The sequence below is a fragment of the Nyctereutes procyonoides genome, unplaced genomic scaffold (genome assembly GCF_905146905.1).
Source record: "Nyctereutes procyonoides isolate TBG_1078 unplaced genomic scaffold, NYPRO_anot_genome, whole genome shotgun sequence".
Classification (NCBI taxonomy): Eukaryota; Metazoa; Chordata; class Mammalia; order Carnivora; family Canidae; genus Nyctereutes; species Nyctereutes procyonoides.
In genome coordinates this window covers 93,312,218-93,330,078 of record NW_026575125.1, presented here as the reverse complement: position 1 = coordinate 93,330,078, position 17,861 = coordinate 93,312,218, and the positions used below count along the sequence as shown (strand labels likewise).

General features: G+C 45.3%; 1 protein-coding gene and 1 non-coding gene across 2 annotated transcripts in view; one reads left to right on the top strand and one right to left on the bottom strand.

The window, feature by feature from the left end:
* Nucleotides 1-17,505, top strand: part of LOC129518060 (uncharacterized) — a 39,308-nt gene extending 21,803 nt beyond the window's left edge. Inside the window, exons 4-6 of the mRNA XM_055338103.1 lie at nt 15,810-15,984; nt 17,191-17,279; nt 17,344-17,505. Of these exons, the coding sequence (XP_055194078.1) occupies nt 15,810-15,984; nt 17,191-17,279; nt 17,344-17,505 (426 nt within the window). The remainder of the gene's footprint in view (nt 1-15,809; nt 15,985-17,190; nt 17,280-17,343) is intronic.
* LOC129519037 (U6 spliceosomal RNA) lies at nt 1,636-1,742 on the bottom strand. Its single transcript, XR_008666334.1, has one exon. It is a non-coding gene; the product is annotated as a U6 spliceosomal RNA (small nuclear RNA).
* Nucleotides 17,506-17,861: the final 356 nt, after the last annotated feature.

Below are 17,861 nucleotides of genomic sequence, written 5' to 3'. Positions count from 1 at the left end.
ATACAATGGAATTCTACTCAGTGATAAAAAGGAACAAACTAGTGATAGAGGCAACCATCTGTATTAAGCTCAAAAACGTGCTGAGTAAAAGAAATTGTCCCCCCAAAAAGTACATATTATATCTAGAAGAGACAAAACTAATCTATCATGGAAAAACCTATCATGGAAAAACAAATCAGAGCAGTGGTTACCTGGTGGAAGTTGGAGCAGGGCTTGACCTGGAGGGTAATTATGGAACTTTCTAGGGGGTTTATGGTAATGTTCTATATTTTTGTAGAGGTTTGGGTTACATGGGTGTATGCATTTGTTAAAACTCAGCGAATATATACTCAAGGTTTGGGCATTCCACTGTTTATACATTTTACCTTAAAAATCTGTAAGCAGGGGATCCCTGGGTGGTGCAGCGGTTTAGCGCCTGCCTTTGGCCCAGAGCGCGATCCTGGAGACCCGGGATCGAATCCCACGTCAGGCTCCCTGCATGGAGCCTGCTTCTTCCTCTGCTTGTGTCTCTGCCCCCCCCCTCTCTCTCTGTGTGACTATCATAAATAAATAAAATTTAAAAAAAAAATCTGTAAGCAGGTCAGCCTGGGTGGCTCAGCGGTTTAGTGCTGCCTTCAGCTCAGGGCATGATCCTGGAGACCCTGATGGGGCCTGCTTCTCCCTCTTCCTGTGTCTCTGTCTCTGTCTCTCTCTCTGTGTGTCTCTCATGAATAAATAAATAAAATCTTTTTTTAAAAAAATCTGTAAGCAGGGGCACCTGGGCAGCTCAGTCCGTTAAGCATCTGCCTTGGTTCAAGTCATAATCCGAGGGCCCTGGGATCCAACAGTACATGGGGCTTCTGGCTCAGTGGGGAGTCTGCTTCTCCCTCTGCTTGCGGCTCCCCCTGCTTGTGTTCTCTCTCTGTCAAATAAATAAATAAACAAAACATCTTTTAAAAAATCTGTAAGCAAATGTTGAACTCTTCTTAATGATATGCATGCTGGAGTGTTTAGAAGTGAAGTGTAAAGATGTTTTCAATTTACTTCAAAATATTTAACAATATGATGAATTAAATTATGGATGAAGGGATGGGTAGATATGTGATAAAGCAAATATGACAAAATGCTCATGTAACCACTACCTGAATTCACTGCATAATTTTTTAAACTTTATGTTTAAATTTTTCATAATAAAATGTCAGGAAAAAAAGCAGTAATGAGATACTACCTTGCAGCCCCCAGATTGGCAGAAACGAGAACTGACAGTGTTATGTGAAGATGTGGTGAGACGTGGTGGAAGTATAAACTGGTACGACCACCTTAGTAATTTAGCAATATCTAGTAGAGCTAAAGATGTTCATATTTTATGACTTAGAAATTCTACTTCTAGTATATAACCTAGAGTTTTGTGTGCCCAAGAAAATATGTGCAAGAATGTTCTTTGCAACATAGTTCCTCCCTAATTTTTTTGAAATATTTAGAATATAAAGTTTCAGAATAATACAATAAATACCTATATACCCTTTATTAATTGTAAGCATGTTGCCACATTTGCTTTATGTCTTGTAAATATACGTTCTTTTCTTCCTGAATCATTTGAGAGTAAATTGCACATAATCTCTGAATACTTCATGTATTTCCTACGTAAAGACCTTGAGAAATATGGAATGCTTCATGAACTTGCATGTCATCCTTGTGCAGGGGCCATGCTAATCTTCTCTGTATCATTCCAATTTTAACATGTGTACTGCCGAAGCGAGCACAGCAAGTGTTTCCTAAAGCAAAAGCATCCTTCTACATAACCACAATACAATGATTCCACTCAAGACATTGTAACATTTATTATAACGTTAGTATCTGATTTATAATCCATATTCAAATATCTCTAATTATTGTAATAATGTCTTAAAGAGGTGTTTAAAACTCCATTTAGAATCTGCTCAAATGTCACAGATTGTATTTAGTTGTCACTTCATTTAGTCTCTGGTAAAGTTCCACAGCCTTTCTTTGTGCCTTTCGGAACATTGGCTTTTGAGGAGCCTAGGCAAATTGCTTTGTAGAATGTCCTTAAATTTGGATTTGCAACATCTTTTTAAAATATTTTATTTATTTGAGAGACAGTGAGAGAGAGACAGAGAGAAAGAGAGAGCGTAAGCATGAGCAGGGGGAGGGGCAGAGGGAGAAGCAGACGCCCCACTGAGCAGGGAGCATGCTGTGGGTTTTCTGGGATCATGATCCCAGCTGAGCCAAAAGCAGATGCTTAACCAACTGAGCCACCCAGGCGCCTCTGGATTCGCAACATTTTAAAGAAGGGGAGGCAATTATGTCTCCACTCCTCACTTAGTATCATAAACAGCAGCAGCTTCCACTGGGTAAAAGAATGCAGACCTTGTCAATGGAATCACCTGTAGCCTCATGCTTTGGATGTAATCACAGCTGGTTGTGTAGGAGGGCTCAAGGACTGTCAAGCTTACACATGAGAAAGGCAAGGCCAAGGCCTGACTGCTTTGGCTGGTTAAAGAGACAGCAAGTCATTTCTAGACTTAGACATTTGATTACTTAAGTAGACAGCAAAAAAAGAACAAGCCTAAGGTGCCTGCTCCCCACGATCCTTGTTCCACACACTAAAAAGGACAAGGAAACAACGGTGTTGTTGCCAAGGAGTCCATTCTAGGCTGCCACTAAGGGGTTTTATATTCTGCAGCTCTATTCCGAAGGCATAGGACAGAGAGCTTCATATCCCATCAGAACCAGCAAGGTGATGAGAAACTGTCTCATGGCAGCCTCCCAGGGAAGATAGCGATGTGAGTGGGAGATGACCTCCTTAGAGACCTCCTGTGCTCTTGTGTTTCAGGAGGATCACAAGGCATTCCGCCAAAACTCAGGTAGTTCAAGCCTTTGGCTGTGTGGATGTGTGCAATGTCACCACGGAAGAGCCATCTACATAAGGCTATTTCTCTACCAACAATGGATAGAAACAGTAGCGGTGGCCTTTGGTGAATGCAAGGACTCAGGCCCCTCTTGCATGATCTGGCACTGACCTGGATTGATCATGATTTGGAAGAAATCCAAGTTCAGATTTTTTAGATAACTGGATATCTTAGATTAGTTCCTAGAATCTATATGTTGTCCTAGGAATAGATTCACTTCCCTTTGCCACACTTTGCCAAGGGAGAGAAGATATTAGTGGTAGTTTACAAGCTTGGCTTCTATGTTAATTGCAGTATACTTTTTATTACTTGGTTCTTTCTGGAGCGTAGGCCACATTTTCTCAATTAATTCTTTGGGCTTTCTTTAGAAATTCCTGAGCAAAGATCTCTGTGTTAAGGAAAGAACTCTTAACTGGTATTTGGGTCTAAATAATGATTGCAGCGAGGTTTCTGTCCAGAGAGAGCACACTAAGTCAACACTTCTACTTCAGGATAGTGTCTGAACAAGGCCCATTCCTGTTTGGGTATGCCACATGTAACAAGACATTAGGAAAAATTAAGACTAACATTCAAAAAGTCAATAACCCACAGGAAGCCTGTGGACTATTTTCAACATAACGTATTGGAAGCCTGAGAAAAATGTATGCCAATGATCAAAAATACTAGGCACTTGGGAAATAAAATATGCAGCTGGGTTAGTTGGCAAAGTCAAAGAGGCTATTGTAAGGGGGAAAAAGGCATCTTTCAAAAAATGGAAATATAGTTTCTAATGAAGAGAAAAAGGAAGTCTGGGAAAATATGGCAGCTCAGATACAAAGTAGAAATTACATGGGCTAAAAAAAAAATGAGGAGTTCTTTGCCAGGGACTCTAAAGCTCCTCTCTGAAATGTATCCGAGAGAAAGCCAGCTAGAGAATCAGTGGGATTACAAGGATTAAAAAGGGATTTGACGTGTGGCAGGAGCCCGGGAGGTGGGGGTTTCAGGTTGCTCAAGGCTTAAATGAGAGGACTCTCGCAAAGCTTTGGGTGAGGCCCTAGAGAGGTGGCTGAGGAAGAGGTTTTATCTTTCTCTCTCTTTCAGTGTCTTCTTTCCTATTCCTACTTCATTCTTTCCCTGGCCTTGCTTTGCTCCTCTTTGCCTTGAATATCCCTTTTCTGCTTCTCCTTGACCGGGTTCATGGTCATTTCCAAATTGTGGTGCCTAATGAGACAGCAGAATGCTTTGGACTGGGCTCACTCTGTAGGAACACGCGTTCTCACCTACAATCAGTACTAAGAGATTTCTGCGCCTAAGTAGCTCCGATCAGGAGTATGGGGAGAGGCAAAGAGTCGCCTCAAGGTCCTCTTCTTCCTCTTCTGGTGTTTGGAGAGGGTAGATGACCTGGTCACCCTTGACCTAGTAGGGTTTAGCTAGGGGAGCCTGACACCTGGTGGTTACATTTGGGAGGTGCAGAGGAGTTTTTAATAGCCCCACCCCTTTACCATTTACTTACATTTATTGAGCTATTAGCATGGTATGAATCATTTCATTTAATACACAAAACAACCCTCTTGAAATATCATTATTTTGACTTGACATATGGATTATTTATGTTAAATGGCTGTGAACTGATTTAAGCTATAGGTAAGGGATTTTTTTTTCTTTACTCAGCTCCTGGGACAGTGCTTGCCACATAGTAGGTTCTCAGGAAATATTTCTTTTTTTTAATTTTTTTAATTTTTTATCGGTGTTCAATTTGCCAACATATAGAATAACACCCAGTGCTCATCCGGTCAAGTGCCCACCTCAGTGCCCATCACCCAGTCACCCCCACCCCCGTCCACTTCCCCTTTCCCCACCTCTAGTTCGTTTCCCAGAGTTAGGAGTCTTTCATGTTCTGTCTCCCTTTCTGACTCAGGAAATATTTCTTTTTTTTTTTTAAAGTAGTCGTTTTCTTTTTCTTTTTTTTTTTTAAATTTTTATTTATCTATGATAGTCACAGAGAGAGAGAGAGAGAGAGAGAGAGAGGCAGAGACACAGGCAGAGGGAGAAGCAGGCTCCATGCACCGGGAGCCCGACGTGGGACTCGATCCCGGGTCTTCAGGATCGCGCCCTGGGCCAAAGGCAGGCGCCAAACCGCTGCGCCACCCAGGGATCCCGGAAATATTTCTTGAAATAATATTTTATACTTATCAACATCATGAAACATTAATTCAGAAGGCAGTATCTTTGTACTAGAATTGATGTAGGGGCGCCTAGGTGGCTTAGGTGGTTAAGCATCCAACTCTTGATTTCAGCTCGGGTCTTGATCTCAGGATCATGTGTTCAAGCTCCATGCTGGCCTCCTTCCTGGGTGTGGAGCCTACTTAAAAAAAAAAAAAAGAAGAAGAATTGATGTGAAGGCAGTGCCACCAGCCAGATAAGCCTAGACTCAGTCTGCTGCAACTCTTGCTTAAATGCTCTTACCCAGAAATCTCCCCATCTCAGATACTTGGAGACCATATCTAATTCTGGGAAAAATTCAAATCTATTGAAACTCTACTCACCTACAATCATCCTAGACTCTATCCTGGACACCACAAGGCTGAGTTCCTTTTCAAATGCAGCCATTTCATATTGAGAAAGCACCAGAAAAAACCCACAAGTTTCATTCAGCTGAGGCTGTTCAAATGCTGCCTTCTTCGACTTCTTTACTTGGACATTAGGGGCCCAAGATGGATGTTTGTTGATAGGAACACTGAAGATGTCTAGGATGATGGCCAATTTGTTAGAGAGGAAGAGTGTGAATCAAGTGGCAAACCTCACTGAATGACAGAGAGAGAAAGAGAGAGACTGACCAGTAGGTTGTTAGATGACCACAATGAAGAAGAGAAAATGAATGGATGATATGAACCCCAAGGAAGCAATGTTGAAAGAGTTATGGCTTAGAAGTAGTGGTGAAGTAGTAGGAGAATGCCAACCCTGTCTCTAGGTCCTGTGATATGTGGAGATGCAGGGGAAGTGTTGTCTTCAGGAGAGAACCATGTTTCATTTAAGGCCAGAAAATAGGAGAGTTTCCATGGAAGAGAGTTTGTCTATCTTTGAATGAGAATTCTCTAGGGCCAAGTGGAAAGGTCTGGGATGGAGAGGCACAGTGGGAATTTGGGTGGGTGAGAAAGCACAGAAAAGTGTAGAGACAAAGGGACATGATAAATGATCAGAGGGGCTTCATCTTCGGTAGTGGCCAGATATGATAGAATGTAAAGAGGACTAGTAGTAGCTATCCTCTAAGCTAAGGCAAGCTGAGACCCTTGGTTTTGGTGGGAGACTGGAACATTTGGAGTCATTATTTTGAAACTCATCAGGGAGCATTCAGAATAGACATGGTGGTTGCAGAGATAAAACCAAAACCATCTGAGTAATTAACCTTGGCAGGTAGAAAAGACAGGGAGCAGAAGGTGAGTAGTGCCTTGAAAAGGCTGAATATGAAAGCCTCCACACATTGGCTGACCCCACGTAAAAAAGAAATCCAGGGGGATCCCTGGGTGGCTCAGCAGTTTGGTGCCTGCCTTTGGTCCAGGGTGTGATCCTGAAGTCCCAGGATGGAGTCCCATGTGGAGCCTGCTTCTCCCTCTGCCTATGTCTCTGCCCCTTTCTTTCTTTCTCTTTCTCTTTCTCTTTCTCTGTCTCTCATGAATAAATAAATGAAATCTTAAAAAAAAAGAAATCCAGTCAGTAAGCTGCCCCACAAGAAATGCTATACTCTTAGGCCCCAAACTTGAGTAGGTTCCTTGTCTTCTGATTTCAACATCTCTTTGGATGACAGCTTTCTAAAATGTTTGGCAGCTCTGGGGACTTCCTTTCTTTTTTCAAGATTAAATATTTATTTGAGAGAGAGAGAGAGAATGAGGGGAGGGGCAGAGGGAGAGGAACAAACCCTGCTGAGTGTGGGGCTCGATCTCACAACCCTGAGATTATGACCTGAACTGAAATCAATAGCTAGACCTTTAACCAACCACCCAGGTGCCCCTCTTGGTATTTCCTTTTAGACAGTTCTTGATCCTCATGGAATTCATTAAGGTCTGTGTTCCTTGAGACCATGGATCAACCGTGTCTGTCTCTCAGATGCCCTTCTATTTCTGTCTATGCCCAATTGACATATTTCCATAATGGGAATAAAGGAAGTGAAGCATCTGAAGATCCAGATAGATTTTGAGGTGAAGAAGGTAATTAAGGAAGTGTATGTTGATGTCCTCATTATTTCCAGTAGAGCAGAAACCATGGTCATTGGCTGAAGGTGAGGGGGTAATTCCTATTTCATATGGTTGTGAGCATTAAACGAGATAGTGGATGTGAAGCATTTAGCATATGTGGCTCAATAAATTGGAGTTTTATTTTTTAATTTTTAAAAGTTTACTTATTTATTTTTTAGTAACCTCTACACCCAATGTGGGGCTCAAACTCATAAACCCGAGATCAAGAGTTGTATGTTCTTCCAACTGAGCCAGCCAGGTGCCCCTAAATTGGAGTCTTATTTTTTTCTTTTTCTTTTCTTTTTTAAAGATTTTATTTATTTATTTGACAGAGAGAGAGAGAGCAAAAGCAGGGGGAGTGGCAGGGAGAGGGAGAAGCAGGCTCCCTGCACAGTGGGGCTCAATCTCAGGACCCCGGGATCATGACCTGAGCCAAAGACATATGCTTACCCCTGACTGAGCCACCCACGCACCCCCTAAATTGGAGTTTTAAAGAGCTCCTTGTGGAGAAGTCAAAGTCCTGGTTGGGCACTAGAAGTAGTCAAGGCAACTGACAGGAGTTGGGCAGAGTTTTAACTGGGGACATGGCATGGAATTGGCTACGTGGTGTGCAATGAGGCTGCACTCAGCAATGGATGAGTGCACAGATAGGAGCTGGGATCTAAGCAAGGAGAGAGCAGCAGGCTACTCAAGGTCATCACATGGTGTAACCTTAACCAGTAGGGTTTAAGTGGCACAGATCTTGGAAAACTGTTTGCTAACTAGGGCATTGCCTTAGACCCAGAGGTTATACCTTTCCTTTTTAAAAAATTTATTTTATTTTAAAAAAAATTTTAAATTTATTTATTCATGAGAGACACAGAGATAGAGGCAGAGACACAGGCAGAGGCAGAAGCAGGCTCCATGCAGGGAGCCCGATGCGGGACTCCATCCCAGGACTCTGGGATCATGACCTGAGCCAAAGGCAGATGCTCAACCACTGAGCCACCCAGGTGCCCAGATTATACCTTTCCTGAGTTGGACTTTAAGGGCCATTCATTATGACCCATTATGGAGGCTAGAGAACCCGACTTTGTATTTTTATCTCTGCAACCACCAGCCAGTATGATTTAGATTTTCTTTAATAATACTTAGTAGGTAGGAAGAAAGAATAGCAAAATTGGGATGGGAAGGAGACCGACAAAAGGAGATGAATGGGGGAGCTGAGGATAGTAAAAGCCATGTTTTTGGAGTATTTGATGATGGGATGAAACAAAAAGAGGGAAAGTGTTGGGTTGGATAGCAGACAACTCTATGGAACAATAAAACAATAATGCAGTATATTTGGTTTCCCTCCATCAAATATAGTACCTAGAGTCCAAATATGTGAGTGTTAGAAACTTAATTCTAAATAATAACACAATAAATCTCTAAAATATGAAGTGAACTTATTTATAAAAGGTGGATTAGGGCAGCCCGGGTGGCTCAGCGGTGTAGTGCTGCCTTCAGCCCAGGGCCTGATCCTGGAGACCTGGGATCGAGTCCCTTGTTAGGCTCCCTGCATGGAGCCTGCTTCTCCCTCTGCCTGTGTCTCTCTCTGCCTCTCTCTCTCTGTGTCTCTCATGAATATATGAATGAAATATTTTTTAAGAATTGGATTAAAACTGTACTCACAAAACTAATAAGATGAAAAACCTGAGTAAGCAGGATTGACACAAAACATTCCCCTGGTTGTTTTTATTTCTCTGTCTCTCAGAATAAAAGATGTTGCTGTAATTTATTTTATTCATTTATTTTATTTTTTTAAAGATTTTATTTATTTATTCATGAGAGACACACAGAGAGGCAGACATAGGCAGAGGTAGAAGCAGGCTCCCTGCGGGATCCCTGTAGAGAGCCTCATATGGGACTCGATCCCAGGACCCCAGGATCATGACCTGAGCCAAAGGCAGATGCTCAGCCACTGAGCCACACAGGTGCCCCTTTATTTTTTACTTTAAAGACTTTATTTTTAAGTAATCTCTACACCCAACATGGGGCTTGAACTTACAACCTCAAGATCAAGAATTGCATGTTCTACTAACTGAGCCAGCAGGCAGCCCTGTTACTGTGCTTTAAATCAGTGGGAAATTTTAAAATTCACTTGTTATGCTGTGAGAAAAAGCATAACTAAGAAAAAATCTTAGTCCTATTTTCAATTGGTAATAGATATTGCCAACATACACTAGTAGTATTTTAATAGTTACAGTTGCATGATAAATATGGATGTTTGATGAAATCCAGTTGGCTAAATTATACTCACTTGTCCAAAGAGGTGCATTCTTTTTTTTTTTTAAGATTTTATGTATGTATGTATTTGAGAGAGAGAGAAGGTGTGCATACTTGAGTGTGGGGAGGAGCAGAGGGGGAATGAGAGGGAGAGAGAATCTCCCAAATAGACTTCCCGCTGAGCGTGGAGTCCAAACAGACCTGAGATCATGACCTGAGCCAAAACTCAGTCAGATGCTTAACTGACTGAGCCACCCACATGCCCCCAAAGAGGAACATTCCAGAGAAATAAAAAGAAATCCTCAGCATTTAAGCAGAGCCTGTACAAAAAGAAAGGAAGTAGAAGCAAGGTATATGAGTTTCCTATGGCTACTCTAACAAATTACCATGAACTGGGTCACTTAAAACTATAGAAGTTTATTCTCTCACAATTCTGGAGGCTGGAAGCCTGAAATCAAGGTGTCAGCAGGGCCTTGCTCCCTCCAAAGGCTCTAGGCAAGATGCCTTCCTTGCCCCTTCTTAGCTTTTGTGAGTTGCCAGCAATCCTTGGCGTTCCCTGGCTTATAGACACATCATTTCAATCTCTGTCTTCACATGGCACTCTCCTTTCTGTGTGTCTCTGTGTGTCTTTGCCCCAGATTTCCTCTTCTTATAAAGACACCAGTCATGTTGGATGTAGTGCCTACTCTGATCCAGTATGACTTTATCTGAATTTGATGACATCTGCAAAGACCCTATTTCCAAATAAGGTCACATGCACAGGTTTTGAATGGTCATGAATTTGGGGGACACCGTTCAACCTAGTACAAAGGGGAAATGTACTCTCTCAAGTCTGTGCTGTTATTACCAGAACAGCAAATGTATTCTGGGTTTCTGAGACTACCACTGGGGATGGCAAGGGGTGACTGGTAGAGAACCTCAGGAAGAAAGGCAGAATTAAGAATAATAATGGTGAAAGGAAAGGTCTTTACTATCTGTTTGTTACTCAGATTTCTTAGTATCAGGGTAGAATGATTTCTGGGAGGGCTCCCTATCCTGCAAGTTGAAGTTATTGATGTGACCTATGTGGTCAGAGTACAGTATTGTGTCTAGAAACCAGAGCTGCTTCAGAATGAGCCTTCTCTATGGAGGAGAGGGTTATGCTATTTCAGCAGAAGTTCAGAGCACGGAAATGGGCAGCTCAGTTGTACTGCTGATGGGATGTGTGGCACCCACCCAGACAGGGGCGCATATCCTGCCACCATTCAGTGTATTAGAGTATAGTCCTTTCCCGGAGCTGGGTCCATAGTTACACCACTGCTTAAAAAACAGACTAGCCTTACTCAAACTGAAACCAAGGCTGACACATAGAACGCCGTTTAAACTCTTTGGGTTAAACTCCTTGGGTGGCTCAGCGGTTGAGCATCTGCCTTCGGCTCAGGGTGTGATCCTGGGGTCCTGGGATCAAGCCCCACGTTGGGCTCCCTGCGGGGAACCTGCTTCTCCCTCTGCCTGTGTCTCTGCCTCTCTCTCTCTGTCTCTCATGAATAAATAAATATATTTAAAAAACACTCTTTAGAACCAACCTTACCCTCTGTCTCACCACTAGTCAATACATTGCCAGACAGCTCATGTAGTAAATATCCCTAGCAATACTCATAAAGCCTAAGTGAAAGCTTACACCAGGGCTGCTGTTTGTGCACATCTGACCTCTAAACACATGGAGACAGCCATATCTCCTAAGGCCGTTCCAATCTTCAACATGCGTTGACAGTGTCCTGCTCAGATCACTGCTCTTGGCTCATACCCACACAGTCCTTGGTAAGTCAGGAGATAGCTCTTATCTGAGAACCCACACATCTTTAAAGTTTTCCATGAAATAGTCCTGTATCAGGCCAGAACCCATACTCATACTGGTGTGTAGCACAGCAGTGAACAGATTCAAACCCAAGCAAGAATAAGAGCCACACAGCTCATTAGCAAGTCCATACACATACTTGCTTTAGCACATTATGGGAAGGACAGCACAAAGACCAAGACTTATCTGTACCTTCCCCCGGATCTCAGTATTCTACAGAGTGTACAAAGCAAAGACCAGGGAACACACTTATCCCATCATTCATTCGGCCATCAGGAGCTCCACGCCCAGAATAATAATCCAGAGTCATTCCATCACTCATCACACTACGAGGCTTTCCCCAACAAGACTAGGGTCTATATTGCAAATGCTTCTCAGCAAACCAAGAGAAAAAGCCTTGCACAGAAAAGGGGTAATATATACCACCATTGAACACCATACCAGAAAGTCCTTGTTGATCAAGACTGAGGACTATGTTCACACTTAGCTCATCAGGGAATAGCCCTCACTTGGATAAGATCCTATACCTGTACCATTATAAATATCAAAACCACAATCTGATCTAGACCATCAAACTCCCATATCATTACTTAGCATAGTAGGAGGATTCATATGGGAGGGGACTATATATCTATTCACCAAAGAAGGAATGAGCCCCTGTGAAGAACTGAGCGATTACATGGCTCTACCCCACCACACCACCATACAGCCCATCTCAGATGGGTGCAGATAGTCATACCAAACCACATGGCCCACCATGAGGTAGCGCCAACCCAGAACAGAGCCTTCGCCCACGCCACTCCTCCATATGCCAGAAGACCAGAAGACAGTCTCTTCCCAGACCACGCTTTGTGGTTACACCAGGACTTGGCACACCTGGACAAAGCCCCCACAAAGATAAACACTTAAACTTAGATCATCACTCTGCCCACATGAAGAACCCCACTCCTCAGCTACCACCAGGTCTAGGACACATACTTTCATCTTCCCAGTACCAACCACTCCACTAGGTCACTCCACTGCCCAGGGAAAGGCCATTTCTTTCTCCCTACATCAGTGCCTCACACAAGAGGAGATAGCTCAGACCAAACTGGGACCTATCCCACCTTGGTGAACCAACAGACAGCCTCAGCCAAAAACAGAGCTTGTGAACACATCTCTGCTCAATGAGCCACTGGACAGGTGGGATGATCAGACCACTGATCTGCATACCGAGCATAGTCTCCTGCCTAGGTTAGGGCCTGGATAGGTGACTGCTTGGTACAGACAATGCAACCTCAGAGAGTATAGGACTAAGTCCAGACCTCCCCAATTTGACACACCAGGAAGCATCAGAACATGGGTCATACCTGAACCATTGCCCAGGATACTACAAGAAGGGCCTCCCCAGTCAGACCTGGACATAGATCCTTGCCCAGTGCTCACAAACCATGACACAGCCCCAAGCCATATCCCATGCCCTCACTGGCTCAGCAGAATAAACTGTGGCCTCCCCAGTCAGACCTGGACATAGATCCTTGCCCAGTGCTCACAAACCATGACACAGCCCCAAGCCATATCCCATGCCCTCACTGGCTCAGCAGAATAAACTGTGATACTGGTTCCAGCACCAGCTGAAACAACTGCCTTCAGGACAGTATCTTCCCTGTCCCCATACCCAGCAAAGCACAGGACAATCTTTCCTGAGGATCTGTACACTTGCCACCCTCAGGACAGGGAAACAGTGTCCTTAGTTGCTCAAGATAATGAATGAGAGACTTCATTCAACCCGAGACCTCACCCTTACCCCCTTGCAGCATGCCTGGACCCAGCCCCCATCCAGAACCCTCTCTTCTATCTCTTCATTCTTCATTCACTCCTTTTCTACTGGGCCCTTCCCCAAAGCCCCTCTAATAACCCACTGTATCTCTCTCTTCCATCCTCAACACCAAAGCCAGTGCCCCCCTTTTTAAAAGATTTTATTCATTTATTCATGAGACACACACACAGAGAGAGAGAGAGAGAGAGAGAGAGAGAGAGAGAGAGAGAGAGGCAGAGACACAGGCAGAGGGAGAAGCAGGCTCCAAGCAGGGAGCCCAACATGGGACTCGATCCCCGGTCTCCAGTATCAGGCCCTGGGCTGAAGGCGGTGCTAAACCACTGAGCCACCCGGGCTGCCCCAAGCCAGCTCTTTCTACTTCTCTTTCTATTCATGTCAGAGCTGAGCTGTTATTTATTTATTTATCTTTTAAAGATTTATTTATTTGAGAGAGTGAGTGAGCATGAGTGGGAGGGGCAGAGGGAGAGAGAATCTCAAGTAGACTCTATGCTCAGTGCAGAGCCCCACGCAGGGCTCAATGTCAAGATCCTGAGATCAAGACCTGAAGTGAAACCAAGAGTTGGACGCTCAATCACTGAACCACCCAGGCTCCCCAGAGCTGAGCTTTTACAGGAGCATTCTGTAGCCCTGTCTCTACTCCTCACTTCCCATTCATTCCTCCACCCCTATAAGCTGGCCTCTGCCATCATGGCTCAATTACCACACCCAAGGGTTGCTTGTCGAGCCCTCACCTCCTGGACCTGGTTGGGAGATCAGATACTGGGCTCTAGCTTCCTCAGTGAAAGTCTCTCCTCTCTCAGGTCCCTGGATTTTATTCCTGCATTCCCTACCTTTCCACACACTCCTCGTGCCATCCCATGTCCCCATGGATGCTGATCTCTAGACCCCTGAAGATCCCCTCAAATGCCCATTTCTTTGCACAACTTCCAGGTGACCTGTGAGTCTCCTTCGGGTGTCCCCTCTCCAAGAAACCCTGGCTGATCCCACCCATAGTACCTGGACTTGACTCTCTAGCACAGTGCAACCTTACATTCTGCGGGGGAGCATCCCTCCCCTTGTAGAGCTTAGGTCCTCACAGGCAGAAACCCTCTGTCACTCCCATCTGGGTCTCCTGTTCGAGGTGCAGAACCTGGTTCTGAACTAGCACTTGAGAAAACTGTGTGCCTCTGGAGCTGGAAAGCTGTGTGTTTGGAAGCAAGGGGGCAGCTAAGGCCTGTGCACAGAATCCTTAGCTCCCAGGAACAGGCAGGAAGCCTGCATGTTGCCGGGCAGTGGGGGGGCAGCTGTTGCAGAAGGTGGGAGGGGCCGTCAAATCAGGCCTACTCCCAGCAAGTGGCAGCAAGGGCCACCTCTAATAACCCCCATAAGGGCTCAGTAAATGTGTGTTGAATCAGCTGAGAGGCGTCTGTGCAGACTTAGCCATCATAAGAGGCATGAAGAGCCCTTGAATTCCCGCTGTTAGTAAAGATAATTTGGCAGGCAGAAGAGAGGGAGGTTGCATGAGCAGCTTGTAGAGAGAACCCAGCTGCAACAGAACAAGAAGTGGTGGCCCTACAGTTTCAGGTCAAGTGCAGGGCTCTGATGGCTTCTGGGAGTGAGGAGAGCCAGACCCCTTCCTGTATGCAGAGCCAGAGCACTTTCCATAGTAATGGAGGCACACAACCACACTATGACGGTGATGCCATCATGGACGCAAGGGGGAGGGGTAGCATCCCGGTGACCAGCTGTCTCAACTTTCCTGGGACTGGAGATTTCCAAAGAAGTGGCACTTTGACTTTGCAAACCAGGACAGAGCCCCAGGCAAACTGGGACAGTTACTCACCCTTAGCATTGGAAGGAGCCAATCTCAAGTAGGGCTCCTTCCCCCCTGCTCTTTAGAGCGCAGGAAATGAAGGGGGCAGCGGTCTAAGCTGCAGCCCCGTGAGGATGTGCCTGTAGGACTATGGGCCTGTATTGAGTTTGCCAGGGGAGGGCTGCCTGGAGGGGGCACGGGTTGGGCCCGCTTCTGGAGGACTTATCCTAAAGGAGTTGATGTCAGCTCTGGTTTGGGGTCACTGTGTTTGGCAGCGGTGCTGTGAGGGTGAATGCACGTATTGACGTTCTATCAGGGCCAAGCCTTATGTGCAAGCTGCATATGAGACATGCAACAAGCTTGAAATGGTCCTGAACTGTTTTGCCACAGTATAAAACACGATGATTACTAGTGTGGCTCTGCGACCACGGGTCCCAGGAATTTCCGGGCAGTTTTTACTACAGTGTCAGCATTGTTTTGCTTATTTATTTTTAATTGAGAGTAAGTTCATATCACATGTAGTTTGCCATCTTATTTTATTTTTAAAGATTATTTATTTGAGAAAGAGCATGAATGGCAGGGAGGGGCACAGGCAGAGGGAGAGGGAGAAGCAGACTCCCCGCAGAGCAGAGAGCCTGATGCAGGGCTCCATCCCAGGACCCCAGGATCATGACCTGAGCAGAAGGCAGATGCTTAACTGACTGAGCCACCCAGGTGCCCCAGAGCATTTATTTTTTTAATAATAGTGAGATGCAAGGGGTGCCTGGGTGGCTCAGTAGTTGAGCCTCTGCCTTTGGCTCAGGTAGTGATCCTGGGGTCCCAGGATTGAGTCCCACATCGGGCTCCCTGCATGGAGCCTGCTTCTCCCTCTGCCTATGTCTCTGCCCCTCTCTGTGTGTCTCTCATGAATAGATAAATAAAATCTTTTTTAAAAAAATAGTGAGATGTATGATTTGCATGCGGGCTTCATGCTACACACTTTACTCCCATCCAGGGCTCTGGGGTCGAAATTCCATGGTTCCTGATCCGAGAGAGAAAGTGCGTCCTGCCCTGGCCCTTACAGGGGATGACTGGAGCTCTCACCTGGCCTCTGCAGACTGCTTTCTGTGAGACAGCCTTTGCCGGCGACGCTCACCCTTACTTGCTGCTGTATCACACTGGTCTCATTTGTAAGCACTGTCATGGGGGGTGTCTGGATCCTCAGTAGCAAGCCAGCCCCATTTTCACTACTAGCAGCCTGAAGTAGGTTTGGCCTACTTGTTGTGTGGACACTGGGGGCAGCAGGGGGATTGTGGAACTAAGCCACACCAGTGTGGTGTGAAAGAACTGTAACGTGCCACCTAGACACGAGGCACTGCGACATCTAGACCTATGGGAGAGACCCAAGATCTGTCTAATTCCAAAGCCTGTGCTTTTGATTACTTCTCTGTACTGCCCTTTATGTCTTCATTAGGATTCCTGTCACAAAGGAAGCCTTCCCATTTCATAGCCTGTCTCTCTTCTCAGAACTGATGCTTGGCATGTTTTTCCTACCTTCCCTCTCCCCTTGCCTCCCTCTCTTGATTCCCTATCTACTCTTAGTCCTTCTTCCTCCCTTTCTTCCTTTCCTCCATTTTGCTTCTTTCTTTCCTTCCTTTTAAAATTTCCCTTCCTTCCTTCCTTCCTTCCTTCCTTCCTTCCTTCCCTCCCTCCCTCCTCCTCCTTTACCATTGGGATTCTCCCATTGTCTCTGCTGTCACCTTGCAATCCCGGGTAAATACTTCACTTAACCCACTACTTCACAATATCTTCTAAAAACTGGACCCTGGGGATCCCTGGGTGGCTCAGCGGTTTAGCACCTGCCTTCGGCCCAGGGCGCGATCCTGGAGTCCCGGGATCGAGTCCCGCGTCGGGCTCCCTGCATGGAGCCTGCTTCTCCCTCTGCCTGTGTCTCTGCCTTTCTCTCTCTCTATCGTGAATAAATAAATAAAATCTTTTTAAAAAATAAATAAAATAAAAATAAAAACTGGACCCTAAGATTCATCTTAGCTTCCTGCCAGCACCATTGCTGGAAGAGCATGGAGGACAGTCCCTAGCCCACCCTATAAGTATGTGACAGACAGGGTGAACTAGCATACCAAGAGCTCTGCCTACAAGAGAGAAGCGCTGGGTATTTTCCATGGATCTTCTTACCCGCTCCCCAAATCCATTCTCCACTTTTTCCTGCTGTGTCCTATGTCCCAGGAGGCTAACCCTTCCATGGTTTGTGTCACATGGGCCTTCTTACCCTCCGGCTTCTAGTTGGATTTGGCCAGCGGCAGGCACTGACATGAGATTATAGGGTAGGAAGAGAGAGAAGTCAGAGTGTTTCTTCTTTCTGTTCCCTTCCTGTCCAGGCATGGTTCTGGAAAGGGCAGCATTCCTCAATGGCCACAACTGCTATGAGACCACCCTCTTCCACAGCTCTTTTCCTCATAAGGCTCTGGTATTACTTCCCTCTCTTTGCCTCTTCTGGTCAAGGGGTAGTAATGATTCCTCTCTGTTGCCAGTTCCAGAACACCTTGCCATCCCTTGTGGCTTCCCTTATTCCTGCCTACATCTTCCTTCAACTCATGTCGGATAAATCCTTTGAGTGTGCCAAATGTTTCTTACCAGGACCCTGCCTCATCCAAGCTGGGCAAGGAGCCACCCTGGACCTGGGGCCAAGATAGCGCCATTTCCATCAGCCTGGGGTTCTCCTCCCCATTAAGTGAGAGCACCTGTTGTCAGGGCCATGGGCTTGGGTACTAGAAAAAAAGGCGAATACAAATCTGAAGTAGGGGTGCAAAAGATATTCTTTCATACCAGGCTCTTGGGCTTTGAGTGAAGAAGTGAGGTATGGAGGCCAGGCTTTGCTGGGACTCACAGACCCTAAACAAAGAGGATGGTGCAGAGTTACCATTCACTCCTGACTTTCTGGTTTGTGTCACGGTGGATCGGGTGCTCTCAAGTACAGACGTCATGGGCATGACCGATCTTATCGGAATCAGAGGGAGTGTGATACATCAGGATGTCATTTTAGTCCTTA